We start from the raw sequence: 15,751 nt of genomic DNA, 5'->3' as shown, positions 1-15,751 counted from the left end.
CTGTTTCCTGGGTTCTGCCCGCAGGGACCCAGGACTCTCCTTAGTTCCTCTCCCCAGAGATAGCCTCAGCCACCACTCTCTGCAGTCTGGCCCCCCGCCCCCTCCACAGGGTCCAGTCTCCACTCCCAGCCTGGCCCCCAGCCTCACCGTAGACCTCATCTTCCTCCTGCTTTCCCCCCATGGCTCAGGCTCCGGAGTGATTGGAGCCCTGGAGACCTGGCGCCTCACCTGCTGCCCGCCCCACACTGCCCACGTCACAGCCACACCCCCGCCTGTAGTCCTGACACACTCCAGTTCCTCCTTCTCCACTCCATGCCCAGGGGAAGCCTGAGCCTGGGATGGGGATCAGGCGCTGCTTGCTGGGGGAGCCGCAGACCTGGCACGCTCTGGTGAGAAAAGTCTTCTTAACTTTACAAACTACCTCAACTGTACTACACTCCACCCACACCCTCCCCCAAAGACCAAATGTCGGGATTTGCCCTTATTTAAGCCCTTGACTGATCCTGCCCACAGTGGTCCCCCCACTGCAGCCACACCTGCCCAGCCCGCTTCCCGTCCCACTCTGCCCCTTGGACCCACATTCCCTCTGGCTGTTGTGCTTCCTCCCCACAGCTTTCCTGATCCTGCCCACAGTGGTCCCCCCACTGCAGCCACACCTGCCCAGCCCGCTTCCCTTCCCACTCTGCCCCTTGGACCCACATTCCCTCTGGCTGTTGTGCTTCCTCCCCACAGCTTTCACTGGGACAGTTTATTAGCAAACCCCAAATTTATTGAGAACAAAAGAAACCAGTTGGCATAGAGGCCCAATTTCAATTCATCAAGCTTCAGCTGAGGATGGGAAGCAGGGGCATGGCCAGCCCTGAAGTCACCCTCCCAGGGAGGAACCAGCTCTGGGAGAGCAGGGCTGTCAGACCTCCAGGGCCTGGCTGGGGTCTCTGGTCAAGGAATGTGTGAAGGGGTAGTGGGGAGAGAAGATGGCAGCCACCCCAGGCACGGGCAGTGGCTGGGGAAGCTGATGAGCTGGTAGCCATCCGGTTAGGGAAGGGAGGGTGTGGTCCATTCTCAGGTGTTGACGGGGGGCAGGGAATTGAGCTCAGGCAGCAGCTCGGGGTGGGGGTCCAGGCGGGCCATGCGGCTCTGCTCCAGGGCGATGGCCTCAGCAGAGTGTTTGCACTTCTCGGAGCCACACTGGCAGGTGAAATATTTGCTTTTTATGTCCCAGAAGCGGTCACCATAGTCAAACCTGTCAGCAGATCATAGGAGCAGATGGAACCTGGACTGAGCTGCCCAGAGATCACCCCGGGAGCATCCCGCTCCTCAGGAGGGACCCAGGCACCCACCCCCATCTTCTCCAGATGGGTTCTAAGCCCTTGCATGTTCTATGGACTTGCAGCATCAGTATCACCGAGAACTTGTTAGAAATGCAGAGTCCTGGGCCCTACCCCAAACCTACTGAACCCAAATCTCTCTGTGAGGCTCAGGACTCTGTTTTAACAAGTCCTGTAGGGGACACTTATGTACACCCAAGTCTGAGACGCTCTACTGTAACCCAGGCCTGGAAACCAGGCGCTCCCAGCCTTCAGGTCCCAGGCTTGCTGTGACCCCCACACCCCTGGCAGAGCCCCAGTCGCCTCACCCTAGCTCCTCCCCAGTCCGGATGTCCCGGGAACTGAAGAAGGCGATGCGTGGAAATCGCAGGTCTTGGTGCAGCATGAAGACCCGGACAGGGATGATGTTGGGGTCGCACAGGTGGTTAATGAAGCGGCTGATGTTGCCATAGTAACGGGCATCAATGCAGTACACCTCTCCATCCTGACGGGAGGGCGTCACTCTTCACAACTATCCCCACCCTGCTTGCCTGGCCAGCCTCCCCACCCACTGACCACCCAATCCCTCCTCCTCTGGTTCCCATCTGCAGACTGCCCAGGAGCTCCAGAAACCCAGCCACTGTAAGTAGCGGGGACAGAGGATCTCCTGCTTACCTTGTTGTCTAAGTCAAAGAGATAAGAATCATCCTCTCTCACGTCAGCCTCAGCATCGGAGATCAGCTCCCCGACATACCTGTTGGACAGGAATTGATGGTTCTGAAAGTGAGCAGAGGTTATTGGGAAGTGGCTCCAGGACCTGTCTCTCCTCACAACCCCACAGAATCCTCTTCCACAACCGTCAGCTGCCTGTCACTGTCCAAGAACCTTGCCGACCAACACTAGTGCTAGGGTTGGGGTGGGTGACCCAAGGCACATAGGGGGCCCAGGATCAGGAGGGGGAACATAGGGACAGGGCACAGTCCTGCCAGCTGGGGTCCCCACTGGGCAGCTGGGACAACAGGCAGGACGGCAGGTATGGGGAAAGAAAGACCCAGAGAAGCAGTGGTGGGGAAGTTAAAGGGTAGGGTTGAAGCCTCGAGTGAGCGCAGAGACAGACGCCAAGTCTCTGTGGTTAAGGGGATTAGTATCCAGGGGCAGGAGGCTTGGGTGGAGGTTTATGTCTTAGGAACCACCCAGCAGGTGGTGGGTGACGTAGAGCTAAAGGATAGGAGAGGGGTCAGGGTTGCAGGAAGAGATGGAGTCCCGGGAGCAAAAGGAACTCAGGGAATGAGTGGGTGTGAGGACACCACATTCGGACAGTGGAGGGAGGAGGAGGAGCCAGTCTTGGGGCGGGGGGCAGATGCCTAGAGAAAAGAAGATGGAGACACAGGGAGCCAGTGCTGGGGTGGCGCGGGGAGTGACTGCCAAGAGGCAGCTTCGGCAGAGGGGTGAGGGCAAAGGCAGATTTTGCCAGGACTAAGCAGTGAGTGGATGGTGGGATGCAGAAGCCCAGGAGGAAGGGGCCACCTGTCTGAGAAGTTCATACAATGTGACAGAGAGAAACTGCATGGTCCCTTGAATAGTCAAATGGGTCTAAAGGGTTGTTTTTTTTAAAAAAAAAGAGGCCAAAGAAGATCTCGGTAAGTTTGAGGCCATGGGGTAGAGCTGGAAGAGACTGCAGATGATGGGCAGAGAAAGAACTGATGGATAAGGACAGGCCCCTGAGCAGGTATAAATGGGTCTAAAGGGTTGTTTTTTTTAAAAAAAAAAAGGCCAAAGAAGATCTCGGTAAGTTTGAGGCCATGGGGTAGAGCTGGGAGAGACTGCAGATGATGGGCAGAGAAAGAACTGATGGATAAGGACAGGCCCCTGAGCAGGTAGACAGAAAAATAAGGCTCAAAGAGGTTAAGTCACTTGGCCAAGTTCACCTGGTAGCACAGAAGGCTCAAACCCAGGACTGTCTCCAAAACTGGCACTTTCCCTAGCTAGGAAGGGCAGGGAGAGGGTGTTTGAGGCAGAGGGGAGGGGAGGGAAGATGCAGGCAGCGGTGACCCAGCTCTGTAGTTTGGGCAGAGGTGGGGCAGGCACAGGCCTTGGCAGTGGGGATGGGGATGGGGAAGGGAATCAGGGAGGCTGGCCAGAATGGGCAGGAGAAGGGATGTGACCCTGTTCATCAGGGAGGAGGCAGAGAGGGAGGCTGGCAGTCAGCAGTAGCCGTGCACCTCCCCACTCCCAGGTGCCAAGGTTCCCACAGCCAACTCACTCGCAGATGAAGGTCCCCTGGGGGATGGTCTGCAGGGCACGGACCCCCCAGCCCATCTTGGCTGTCCGGTAGAGCTGCAGCCGCACCCTGGGGGTGGAAGAGAGAGATGTTGGGTGGAGGGACCTGGAAAAACCCCAGGGGAAGGGAGGAGAGGGTAGGTGAATGGAGGGCAGGCTGCAGGGGCAGGGGCCTCACTTGATGCCACTCTGCACTACCCGGTTCTTGCAGTTTCTCCAGCAGGAGCACGCCTGGTTACACTCGAAAATCAGGGGGGGCTCGATCTTGTTAAATTCCTGGAGCAGCCGCCCATCCTGGGATGCAGAGTGAAGGGAAGACCATGGTTTCTATGTGGGACCCACCTCAGCTGCCCAGGACTGCCAAGACTCTACAGAAAAATCCACCACTGACCTCAACCCAGAGGTAGGGAGGATGGGATGGGTGGAGAGGCCACACAAGCTCTGAGATCAGAGAACAGGAAATACACAGGTATTATCCCTGATTTGCATATACCCGGGTGCAGGCCCATTTCTGTTCTGGCAGTGGCCCAGGACTCCCCAGGTCTTGCCCTGCCCTCTGTCACTTCCCCCACAAGGCAGGTGAGGGACAAAGCCTCAGGAAGTTGGTATGAGAGGCTAGCTCCTCTGAAGGAATGGTCAAGTGTCTGTGGTCAGGAGAGGAGCATGTACCTTGTCATACCAGCACCGAATGCTGAGCTGGCCGCACAGACAGTTGGAGCTGGAGCAGTCATCCACGCATGTGCAATGCTGGGATGGGAGGCAGAGGATCAGCTTGGCCCCCAGAATTGGTCTTGGCCCCTCAGCTCTCAGTGCTCCCTGACCCCCTGACTGCTATCCTTTCTCTGGGGTCCAAATTTTAGGACAGTGGGTGGTGCTGGTCTCAGAGAGAGGGGATGAAAATGTTGCTGATGGGGGTGTCCCCAGGGCCACCATGAACTCATATGATGCCTTCATGTGACCTAGAAAAAGAACCCCTTCCCCCAAGGGGATGCAACCCCAACCCAGGGCACCCTTTGAGCCCCCAGTCCCTTGGTCAGGTACCCCTGTTGGCCTGTAACTTGCCTAATTGTATTCGGTGGCTCTGGGTGTCCCTTTGGGAGGGTTCAGGGCCCCCCACTCACTTGCAGGTGGGTGATGTTGCGGTCGATGTTCATGGTTGATGTCTCGCAGTTCTCTGAGATATACTTATAATCCTCTGGGCAGGGCTCCCCATCCACACCATTGACACAGGGGATGGGCACGTTCTCATAGCCCCGAGCCACATCCCTGCAGAAGAGGGGAAGACGGGGCTGGGGAGCTGGAGCAGGAGGTGAGGTGTTCCCCTAGGCGCAAGGAGAGGGCTGGGGAAGTTTCTGGGGCATGAGAAGAGGATGGGGGAAGTTCTGAGGGTTCACTGGTGCAGGGGGAGTAAGATTGCCAGATAAAATGCAGGACAGGCAGTTAAATTTGAATTTCAGATAAACAAGAAAAAGCTTTTTATGTCCTAAATACTGCACAGGACATTCTTACACTAAAACAGCGTTAAGTTGTTCACCTGAAATCCTAATTGAACTGGGAGTCCTCTATTTTTATTTGCTATCTTTGGCAAACCTAGTTGTGGGGGGAGGGTCTCAGGGATGTTTTAAGGGTGAAATGGGGCCTGGGGAGCGGGCATCTGGTGGTGCTGGGTGCAGAGAGGGGCCCCAGGGCTCACCGGCAGATGATCTTCTCAGTGCGGATGGCCCGATTTCCCACTCCAAGCCGGAGCTTGCGGTTGAGCTGGAGTGCAAACCACACATCTGAGCGCTCAGGGGTCAGGTCCCACGCTGTGTCCCCCTCCTTATTCCGCAGCTCAGGGTTGGCCCCACGTGACAGGAACAACCTACGGAGGGGACAGACAGAGAGCCCATGAGAGGGGTCTGAGGCTGTGAGAAGTGGGGGCAGCAGACAGGGGTGCCAGGGTGTGGGGGCAGGTGGGGGCTCACAGCACGCAGTCGTGGTAGCTCTCCCGGGCTGCGATGTGCAGGGGTGTGTCCCCATGGTAGTTGACGGCATGGAGGTCGCAGCGGGCATTCAGGAGGACCTCAGCAATAGCGGCGCTGCCAGTGAAGGAGGCCCAGTGCAGGCAGATGTTTTCCTCCTGTGGAGGTGGGAGGGGAAGGGATGGGGTACAGACAGCTGAGCAACTTGAACCCAGCCTCCACCTTGCTCAGGGGCCTGGGGCTGTCCCTACCTCCCCCAACCCTGACCAAACTCTTACATTGTCAGTAAGGGTGACATCAGCACCCCGTGTCAGCAGCATGCGGATCACATCGATGTGCTTGTGCTCTGCAGCCCAGATGATGGGTGTCCATCCTCCACTGTCCTGTGGGTGGGAAGGAGGTGAGGGAGGGTGGGGGGCAGCTGGCCCTGCTCGCTAAAGCAGCACAGGTGAAGAGCACGCTCTGAAGTCAGACTCTGAATGTGAACCTCATCAGCTCCACCACTCCCAAGTTGGGGGACCCTGGGCAAGTCACCTAACGTCTCTGGGTCTCAGTTTCCTCATCTATAAAATGGGACTAATAGTGCCTATTGCCCAAGGCTGTACAGAGAATTAAGTAATTTTTCACTTTCTAAAAGATACCAATTTCCTAGGTGTGTTCACTCAAAGGTCCTAGAAGCAGTGACAACCCAATAGCAATAATCACCTCCAGGTACACAAACTGTATTCTCTAAAAAGTGTTTCCCATGTAAAGGAGCTAGAGCTTTTTAGAGAAATGATGGACTGAGTCTGGGGCAGGAAATGTGCTGAAAGATCAGGATGCTCTCAAAGGCTATGGGGTCAAAGGCCACAGGAGCCCACTTCAAGAGGCTTCTCCTGGACAAAGATGGGACAACTCTAAGATTGAGAAGAATGACAATAACAGACTAAAACACATCCAACATACGAAGGCCCAACAGTTACTAAGGAACCTCACTGGACCCTTTTGGAGATTAAGGCAGAAACTCATTATTCTGAAAACTGATAAAGAGAAAAAGTAAAAAAAAAAAAAAAAAAAAAAAAAAAAAATTGAAAAGAAATACAAATAGAGGAAAAATGAGATGGGGACAGACATGAGCAGTGTGAGTCACAGAGTCAAAGGGCCACAGGTCAGATGGAGGAGAAAGGGGGCCCAAGGCTTGCTGCTGAGCCGATGAATCTAGGCACCAGCAACCTGGAGGCGCTGACCTGGGCGTTGACGTCCACCTGTCCTGTGCTGAGCAGCAGACTGACCATCTCTAAGTTCCCGATTTTGGCTGCGTGATGGAGGCAGGTGGAGCCGTCCTCCTCCTGAGGGAGACATGGGCAGATGAGTCCTCTGGCTGGCACTCTCAGCCCGGTCCCTAACTCCCAGAGCCACTCCTTGTCGCCTGCCTGGTCGCCACACCTTGCTGTAGACACAGCCGCCGCGCTGCACCATGTAGCGCGCCACCTCCAGGTGGTTGTTCACCACTGCCTCCATCAGTGGCGTCCGCTGCTGCTTGTCCACGGCATTGATGTTGGCTCCAGCCTGTGAGGAGGGGCATGAGGGCTGGCACCGGGGAGGCGCTGGGCAGGGGAGGGGCTCTGAGGGCCTGGTCAATGAGGCAGAGGGCAGGGCCTGTGCTGACCTGCAGCAGCACATGGCAGATCTCCACGGAGCCCTTCTGGGCGGCCGCATGCAGGGGTGTGCGCTTGCTCTGCTGGTCACTCTGGAAGTTGGGGTCCAGGTTGTCCACTGTGGGGAGAGCCCGCCACACCGGGAGAGGGAGGGACAAGTGGTAAGTGAGCTAGAGGGCAGGTGGCACTTCCTCTAGGAAGGCTTCTCAGGGTCCCAGCCTGGGTCAGGGGCCCCTCCTGGCATTCTCTGTGCTAGCCTCCACCATGGCACTTATCAGAGAAGAAAGAGTTAAGAGCACCAGCTCTGCCTGACTTCATGCTTGGCTCTGCCCCTCAGTACCAGGGTGCACTGGACAAGGTACTTGGCCTCTGTGCCTCTGCACTGGGAAGGCTAAAATGAGTTAACACATATAAGCACTCGGAACAGTGTCTAGCCCCTATGTGTCACCACTGTTGCCATCACTATGGGGTATGTGTGTCTTTCCCCTACCACACAGTCCTTCAGGGCATAGGTCCTTTGTGGCAGTTCTCCTGGCCCTGAGCCCAGTGCCTGGCACACAGCCAGTGTGCAGTCAAGGTCTGCTGACGGAAGGCGCAGTCTACTCACACAGCATCAGGATCACCTTCTGCAGCTCCCCCTGCTTCACTGACAGGTACAACTGCCGGGGGTGGAACCGGAGCTTCTTCCGCCTGCCATGGGAGATGGGGAGGGAGGCAGGGAGAGCTCCTCAGATTCCAGCATCAGCCTCAACATCTAGCTGACCGCCCTCTTCGCTGTGCCTGAGAGCAACCTCCACCCACTCACCTCTCTGACTCCTGGATGACCAGGGCCTTTTCCAGGGCTTCCCGGCCTGGCCCGGGTGGCAGCCCCACAGCTGAGAGGCAGCCCCCATTGGGCAGGGTCAGGGAAGGCCCTGAGCTGTCGATGGTATCGGCCAGAGGATCGCAGGGTGGGCGTCGGGGTTCCCCATGCCCTCGCATCCGGGCGCTGTGGGAGAGGGTGCTGATGTCTGGGGGTGATGGGGTGGGGCAGGGAAGTAACAGTAGAGAAAGGGGAAAGGGAAGGCCAGTACCTGGGTTGGGAAGTGTCTGCTCTCCCAGGAGCATCCTGGGCCAGGGGTGGCGGCGCAGGGGCTGCAGTACCCGCCGGTGGGGTTCCCCCGTCCCCTCGAGGGATGGTCACCTCCTGGGCCTCGGAAGCATCCTCCCCACAGTGGGGACAGAAGACCATCCCATTCAGCTGGGACACACAGGCCTTGTGGAAGCGGTGGGCCACACGGAAGTCAGGGTGGCACTCTAGGAAGGTGCCCTGGGGGCAGGGAAATGATGTGGTCAGGACCTGAGAGCCCCCTCCTCCAGGGGGCCTACCACCTATCTGCCCCACAGATCACTCACCGCTGTACAGAAGTAGCCACAGCCTGGGCAGCAGTGGTGCTTGACCATGCGGGCACGGTGAGCCTCACAGAGCACCATCAGTGCCACACGGCTGGACGGCCTCATGGTCTCGCGCTTGAGGATTGCCGCATTGCAGCCTGACAGCTGCGGGCAAGAGGGTAGGCGAGAAGGTGGTGAGGCTGGGGCGAGGCTGGATCCCAGGCACCTCCCTCAGCAACCCACGGCCCACCTCTCCATCCACACTCTCGGTGGCCATGCACTTGTGCCCTGCTCGCTCGCTAATGCGGTCGATCTTGGGCGCCTCCATGCGGCAGCTGCAGAGGGGCAATTCCTCAAACCCACGCTCTGTCTCCAGCGAAGATGTGTCATTGGACACCCCTTGGACGGAGGAAAAGGGTCCCTCACCCTCTGGGATCCTTGCCAGGTCCTCACTCCCATCCTACCTCTCCCTCCATGCTCCAGAACCCCCAAAGCCTGGCCACTGTTCCCTCCCGTTCCTCCTGCCCTGAGGATGCCCCCTAGTGGTTCCCTGTCCCGGCACTTGGCAATTACCAGCATGGTTGGGGGAGAGGGTCCCCTCGCTGGGCAGCTCCAGGGACCCCAGAGGGACCTCCATGTACTCACTGGGGCCTGAGGAGCCCACACCATTCACTCCTGACACAGAGACAAAGACAGTGAGAGTGTGAGCTCCCAGGTGCTGGGACGCGGGGCACATGCAGGTGCACACACATGAGCACTCTCAGGGGGCTGGGAGGAGGCTGGAGGAGGGAACCCAAACGCAGAGCAGCCTCCTCACCTCGTGGCTCCTTGGCCCGCGGAGGCTCCCGCTTCCGCCGTTTCCGAGACGGCTTCACCCACGGGCTGTCCTTCCTCCATTTCTTTTTGGCCTTGCGCCGGCCACTGGAACCACTCTGGGGAGGAGGAGGAGAGTTAGAGACCCTGGCCCTTAACGTCACCCCCTTACATCTTCTGAGGACCCAGACCTCTGTCGCCCCACAGTCCCTGGCCCCTGGCAATGCCAGCTTCCTGCTCTTACCCTATCTGACTGATTGCCCGATTCCTCATCCTCCTCCTCTTCCTCCTCTTCTTCCTCCTCCTCCTCCTCTTCCTCCTCCTCCTCTTCCTCCTCCTCTTCACTCAGTTGTTCGGTCAGAGCTTCAGCTTCGGACTGGGAGAGAGGAAAAGTGGAGCTGGGGAAACAGTGATCCCCAGGGCCCAGATCTCCTGGGAAAAACTTGGGAGAGAGACAGAGCAGGACATATCCAGCTCCCAGGACTCAATGAGGCAGGATAAAGAAAACCACCACCACCACTGCCACCACTGCCCAGTGATGGTGCCTGGAAGAAGGTGACTGTGGAATGGAGAGGAGGGGAAGGGCTGGATAAGGAGAGGGGACACAAAATACTATACAGCAGTGAAAACGTGCTACAGTTACATACATCAATGTGTGTGAATCCTGGCAACATAATATTAAGTAAAAAAAAAAATCAAGTTTCAGAAGACAAACATATAGTTTGATACCCTTTTTATAAAGTTCATAAATAGGCAAGATTACCAATGACTGTTAAAAACACTAGATGAAAAGCCAATGAAGAACTTTACAATGAAGAGATCAGGCTGACATCACCTGAACCCATCAGTCAATCTCAATATCACTAACAAGATAAATGACCAGGTATTCTGTGCATCCTGAAGTCAATCAATCAGAAGCATTCACACCCATTGGCAAGTCTTCTTGCCCAAAACAAAACAAAACAAAAAGGGGCACTGGAAGCTGAACACACTTCTTTATCTATCAGTTTACAAAAAATTTGGGGTAGAGTAGAATGCGTCAGTCCCTAAGCCATCAGCCAACTTGTAGGACAAATGACCTGGTTTCTTCAACAAATAAGTGGTGGGAAAATTTCTTTTAGAAGATGGGGAAGGGGCTGCCCAGTTAGCTCAGTTGGTTACAGCAGGATGTCACAACACCAAGGTCAGGGATTCAGATCCCCACAAGGGCCAGCCGCCAAAAAACAACAAAACAAAACAAAGACAGGGAAGCCTATGTATCAAGAGACCTAAGACAAATGTTAATCAAATCAATGTGTGAACCTCATTTGGGTCTTATAAAAACCCATTGGGCCGGCCTGTGGCTCACTCGGGAGAGTGCGGTGCTGATAACACCAACGCCACGGGTTCGGATCCCATTTGGGGATGGCCGGTTGGATCACTGGCTGAGCGTGGTGCTGACAACACCAAGTCAAGGGTTGAGATCCCCTTACCGGTCATCTTTTCAGAAAAAAAAAAAAAAAAATGGGGGCCGGCCCGTGGCTCACTCGGTAGAGTGCGGTGCTGATAACACCAAGGCCACGGGTGTGGATCCTATATAGGGATGGCCGGTTTGCTCACTGGGTGAGCGTGGTGCTGACAACACCAAGTCAAGGGTTAAGATCCCCTTACCGGTCATCTTTAAAAAAAAAAAAAAAAAAACAAACCCCATTTATGAAACAACTGAGGAAATTTGAAGACTGACAGGATATTTGATGGTATTAAGGAATCATTGGTAAGTTTTTTTTTAGGTGTGAAGATAGTATCACAGTGATGGTAAAAAAACTAAAGATGTTTAGAGATACATAAGGCAATATTTCTAGGTAAAATGACATGATGTTGGGGATTTCTTTCTTTCTTTTTTTTTCTTTGTCTTTTGTCTTTTTCCGTGTCCGGCAACAGATCGCAACCTCAGTGTTGCCCCCGTACTGGACCGGGGACCGGCAACGGGATTGCAACCCTCGGTGTTGCTCCCACGCCTCGCTCAGCCAGTGAGCGGGAACCGGTCTGTATGTGGGATCCGAACCCTCGGGCGGGAGCGCCGCCGCGCTTCCCAGGCGGCGCACTTATCCAGTGCGCCACCGGGCCGGCCCGGGATTTCTTTTAAAATAATTCAGTAGGGGTGTGTGTTGGAGAAGGTATAGATGGGTGGAGATCAGCTATGTACTGATCATTGTTGGAGCTGTGTAATGGGGGGGGTGGGTACGCGGGAGCTCACTACTTGTATACGCTTGAAAGTTTCCATGATAAAATGTTAAATAAAAAGCAAGAGAGGCAAGACTAAACATTACATTGTATAGGCAAACACGTGGGATAAAACCAAAGATCAAGGGAATAAGTCAATAAATGAACAACAAAACAGGATCTAAACCCAAAGAGCAGGGTGGTGGCCACCTCTGTGGAGGGGGGTGAGGGATGGAATGGGGCACAGCACACGCTGGAAATGAGTTACAGATAGTACAGGGAGTGAATTAGTGGGTGTTCAGAAGATAAAAAGGACAGGAAGAAAAAAAAGGGGGGAACAGGAAAAACTGGAGACTGGGCCCCGGACAGGGGTGGGGGGTGCTGGCTAGGGAGGGCAGGCCGACTCCCATCTCACCTTGCTGTCAGAGTCCACGCGCTCATCCACAGAGTAGGAATCATAGTAGAGGCTGAAGTCGTCGCCCACTACCGTCTCCCACTCCTCCAGAGACCCAGGGTCCCCCTTTTCCAGGGTCACTTCTCCTGAACCCCGGGCAGAACCCAACTCCTCCGACTAGAAAAAGATCAGAAAAATTGAGGCTGCGGCATTCCCTCACCAACGCCATTTCTCTCGAGGACAGGATATAGCTCCAGTTCCCAGGCTCCCCTGGAGCAGCCCCCTGCCGAGGGGAGAGGCTGCCTGCCTCCTCTGCTCACCAGGCCACCTCCCAAGTTCAGCTTCCTCCTTTTGGCCACATCTGGAAGGAGAGAGAGAAAAAGGAGAGAGGCCTGTACTTTAAACCCTCAGGACAGGCCACATCAAGTCACAGTGGGCAGGGGGTGTGAGACTGACCTGAGGTCACCTTCCCCAGGGAGTGCACGTCGTCACTCATGCGGAAGTGCTGCACTTCAGGAGGCCGCTTCTCAGGGACTGGGTGCTGGAGGCCAAGAGGGAGCACACTTAGGGTCAGAGAGCATTTTCAGCTCTGCCTGGAGTCCCAGGTGGAATGGGGTGGTGAGCCACGCCCCCGAAAATGTCTTCTGAAGCCACAGCAACCAGAAAGTGGCAGTAAGAACAAGAACTGCTGGTTTCCGAGAGGAAACGTGTCAAGCACAGCACACCCCGCACCTAACACTCACTTGTCTCTTCAACAACGCAGAAGCAGGTCCCTTTCCCCATTTTAGAGATGAGAAAACAAACTCAGCACGGTTAAAGGCCCTTTGTACACCCGTGTTCACTTCATAGCAGCATTATTCTCAATAACTAAAACAGGGGAGCGACCCAAGAATCCATTGACATATGAATGGATAAGTAAAATATGACATATACATACAATGAAATATTATTCAGTCATAAAAAGGAAATTCTGACATATGTAACAACACCTCGAGGACATTATGCTAAGTGAAATAAGCCAGTCACAAAAAGACAAATACTTTATGATTCCACCTATATGTTGTAGTTAAAGTAGTGAAAATCATAACGACAGAAAGTAGGATGGTGTTTTCAGGGGCTGGAGGGAGGGAGTTATGGGGAGTTATTGTTTAGCAGGTGCAGAGTTTCAGTTTTACAAGATGAAGAGTTGTGAACATGGGTGGTTGCATAACATTAAGAACGTACTTAATACCACTGAACTGTACATTTAAAAATGGTTCAGATGGTAAATTTTATGTCATATTTATTTTACCACAATATAAAAAAATTGGAGGAAAAAAAAAATCCTGATTGGGGCTACTCAAATCACACCTAGAACAAAATACTAAGAACCCTTAAAAATTTGTCATAAAGCTTCTGGGAGTCAGTCATTCCCTTGGGCCCTCATCTTTCCTGTAGAGATTCCTTGTTAAAACTTTACGAATAGAGCAGGGGTAGTTTCAAACAAGCGATGAAAAATTTCCCTTAGGGCCTGCTTTGAGGCAGAAGGAAAGAGTGGTTTGAAGTTCCTTTACATAGTCATTATCGTAAGAGTAATTAAGACTTAACTATATAATTAACTTTCTAACATCTGCCTCTTCTACTCTCACCACCCCTACCCCAAGAACAAACTCCAGGAAGAAGCTAGGATTCTGTTTGTTCACAGATTAAGCCCAGCCCGAATATTTGACACACAACATCCCCTTAGCAATGTGAATGGATCAGAAGAGGCCTGAAGCTAAATTGTAAAAAAAACCCACCAAAGGTTTACCCCAGCCTCCCACCCCACTCCCTAATCCTCACCTGTCCATTTCCTGGTTTGGACATGGTTTTCCGGGCTCGGTGGACCTTGGGCTGACCCTCTGGGCTGGTGGTGACTGGAGGGGGTTCAGGCCCTGCTGCTGTAGTTCCCTGGGCTCCTGGCATACTCAGCAGCCTCATAGCCAAACTCTGGACTGATGGGGGTGATTTTCCAGCCCCTGTCATTGACATCTTGGCTCGACTGGGACAAGCACCCCCCTTGCTAGGGGAAGAGGGGAATGACTTTGTGGCATGGCCTAGAAAAGACAAGCAGGCAGGCAGGCAGGCAGAAGGCAATGTAAGAATGAAGGCAGAGCCAGAAGACCCCCCTCACTCCACTCTCTCCAGCCTCTCACCCAGCAGGATCCGGGCCCCATGCAGGTCCCCATCTCCCTCAAGATTCTCAGGTTCATCTCCAATGAGCGGTGTGGCCCCTACAGGGGTGTCAGCCCCCTCATCGCCAACAGTGACAGTGACAGAGGCTGGAGATGAGGGCCCAGCAGGCTCCAGGGAGTCGGAGTTGGCCTTGGGCAGGGTCTCCTCGCTACGAGGAGTGTCCCCCAAAGAGCCATGAACTGTAGAGGAAGAGAAAAAGTTCAGGGCTAAGGGCTTAGGGCATCCTGTGTTAGAGAAGATGAAGGTACAACCGGGTCCGTTTCTGCTACACTCACCTCTCTCGGTGGCTCCTCTAGGTTCCTTCTCCAGCAGCAGCGCCCCCATCTCAGCGGGGGCCTCCCCCTGAGAGGGGAGACAAGGGACAGGAGGGCTGGTCAGCCCGGTAGGGAGTTGAGGGGCCCAGGATGCCTGGGCCCTGGGAAGAGAGAGTAGGCTCCGGGGCCTACCCCTTCCTCTATGAGGGCCCCCCCTTCCGCGGCCTCGGCTACCCGGAGGGGCCGCACGACCCCTCCCCCGGGCCCGCATCAGCCCCCTCCCTCTCGGTAGACCCCTCATCTCTGGGGCCGAAAGGAGAGGAGGGGGAGGGGGCGGGGCCTCCGCGCCCCGGCCCCGCCCCCTCCTCCCGGCTGCACGCGCCGCTCCCCCTTTGTCCCCCAGGCCGCGGGGACCCCGGGCACCAACCCCTCCAGCGCCCGCTGCCCCCCAGCCCGGTGGACGGCCCGTAGTTCCCTGGGCTCCTGGCATACTCAGCAGCCTCATAGCCAAACTCTGGACTGATGGGGGTGATTTTCCAGCCCCTGTCATTGACATCTTGGCTCGACTGGGACAAGCACCCCCCTTGCTAGGGGAAGAGGGGAATGACTTTGTGGCATGGCCTAGAAAAGACAAGCAGGCAGGCAGGCAGGCAGAAGGCAATGTAAGAATGAAGGCAGAGCCAGAAGACCCCCCTCACTCCACTCTCTCCAGCCTCTCACCCAGCAGGATCCGGGCCCCATGCAGGTCCCCATCTCCCTCAAGATTCTCACGCGATTTCTGGCCATTTTCCCCTCGAGAGCGGCCTCGGAGATGGCAGTGGCTATTCGAAACAGGGGGCTGCAGGGGAGAATTCCTGTTATCCCCACCTCAGTTCTGCAGGGAAGCGAAACCGAGGCACTCCTGGGTCCAGATGTGGCTTCTTCATCCCTTCCAGGTTTTAGGTAACAAGTGGAGCGTCTGAGCGTCCCGGCTCTGGGCAGCGGCTGTATTTCTGTCTGGTCCGCTTGTACTTCTCCCGCCCCTCGTTGCTTTTCTCTTTCTAGTTTTTGGGTCACCAGATAGAAGACTCGGCCTCAGTTTTGGCCTTGCCTCATTTACGAGCGAGAAAGGGGCGATAGGGATCCGCGGAGAACACCGTTACTTGTGGCTGGTTCTAGCACGCTGCTTCATGTCCCCTGGAGCAGCGTTCCCTTTTGAAAACCTGGTGCTAAATGTCTGTTCTGTTTATGCCAGGCGTGTTACGCCACCACATGCACTAGGGACCCGGGTAAACCCCGCGGCCCGAGAGTCATTACTGTCTAGTGATGCTGCAGT

At 55.2% G+C, this 15,751-nt stretch overlaps 2 protein-coding genes across 2 annotated transcripts in view; both read right to left on the bottom strand.

Annotated features, from left to right (window-relative positions):
- Positions 1-181, bottom strand: part of SLC44A4 (solute carrier family 44, member 4) — a 12,793-nt gene extending 12,612 nt beyond the window's left edge. Inside the window, exon 1 of the mRNA XM_008575089.1 lies at positions 148-181. Coding sequence (XP_008573311.1) covers positions 148-181 — 34 coding nt within the window. The remainder of the gene's footprint in view (positions 1-147) is intronic.
- Positions 182-747: 566 nt separating this feature from the next.
- On the bottom strand, positions 748-14,737 carry EHMT2 (euchromatic histone-lysine N-methyltransferase 2). Its single transcript, XM_008575024.1, has 27 exons — positions 14,458-14,737; positions 14,143-14,361; positions 13,790-14,043; positions 12,425-12,509; positions 12,289-12,329; positions 11,990-12,145; positions 9,617-9,748; positions 9,377-9,491; positions 9,133-9,234; positions 8,810-8,958; positions 8,581-8,724; positions 8,259-8,494; positions 7,991-8,173; positions 7,793-7,875; positions 7,197-7,303; positions 6,974-7,096; positions 6,775-6,876; positions 5,827-5,931; positions 5,552-5,706; positions 5,281-5,448; positions 4,709-4,853; positions 4,257-4,334; positions 3,766-3,881; positions 3,571-3,657; positions 1,983-2,061; positions 1,637-1,812; positions 748-1,243 (listed from the first exon to the last, which is right to left on the bottom strand). The coding sequence occupies exons 1-27, from the start codon at positions 14,735-14,737 to the stop codon at positions 1,063-1,065; spliced, it is 3,801 nt and encodes a 1,266-aa protein (XP_008573246.1). The 3' UTR covers positions 748-1,062.
- Between the last annotated feature and the right edge of the window lie 1,014 nt (positions 14,738-15,751).

Source organism: Galeopterus variegatus, unplaced genomic scaffold, assembly GCF_000696425.1.
Source record: "Galeopterus variegatus unplaced genomic scaffold, G_variegatus-3.0.2 Scaffold1130, whole genome shotgun sequence".
In the NCBI taxonomy this organism is placed as follows: Eukaryota; Metazoa; Chordata; class Mammalia; order Dermoptera; family Cynocephalidae; genus Galeopterus; species Galeopterus variegatus.
The sequence above is the reverse complement of the archived record's forward strand: the minus strand, read 5'-3'. Positions and strand labels throughout refer to the sequence as shown.

Excerpts from the sequence above, each read along its gene's own strand:
- EHMT2 (XM_008575024.1), bottom strand. The coding sequence starts at position 14,737 with ATGAGGGGTCTACCGAGAGGGAGGGGGCTGATGCGGGCCCGGGGGAGG. Across the intron at positions 3,882-4,256 it reads TTCGGTGCTGGTATGACAAG|GATGGGCGGCTGCTCCAGGA; the intron begins GTACATGCTCCT and ends TCTGCATCCCAG. Across the intron at positions 1,244-1,636 it reads CGGACTGGGGAGGAGCTAGG|GTTTGACTATGGTGACCGCT; the intron begins GTGAGGCGACTG and ends ATCTGCTGACAG.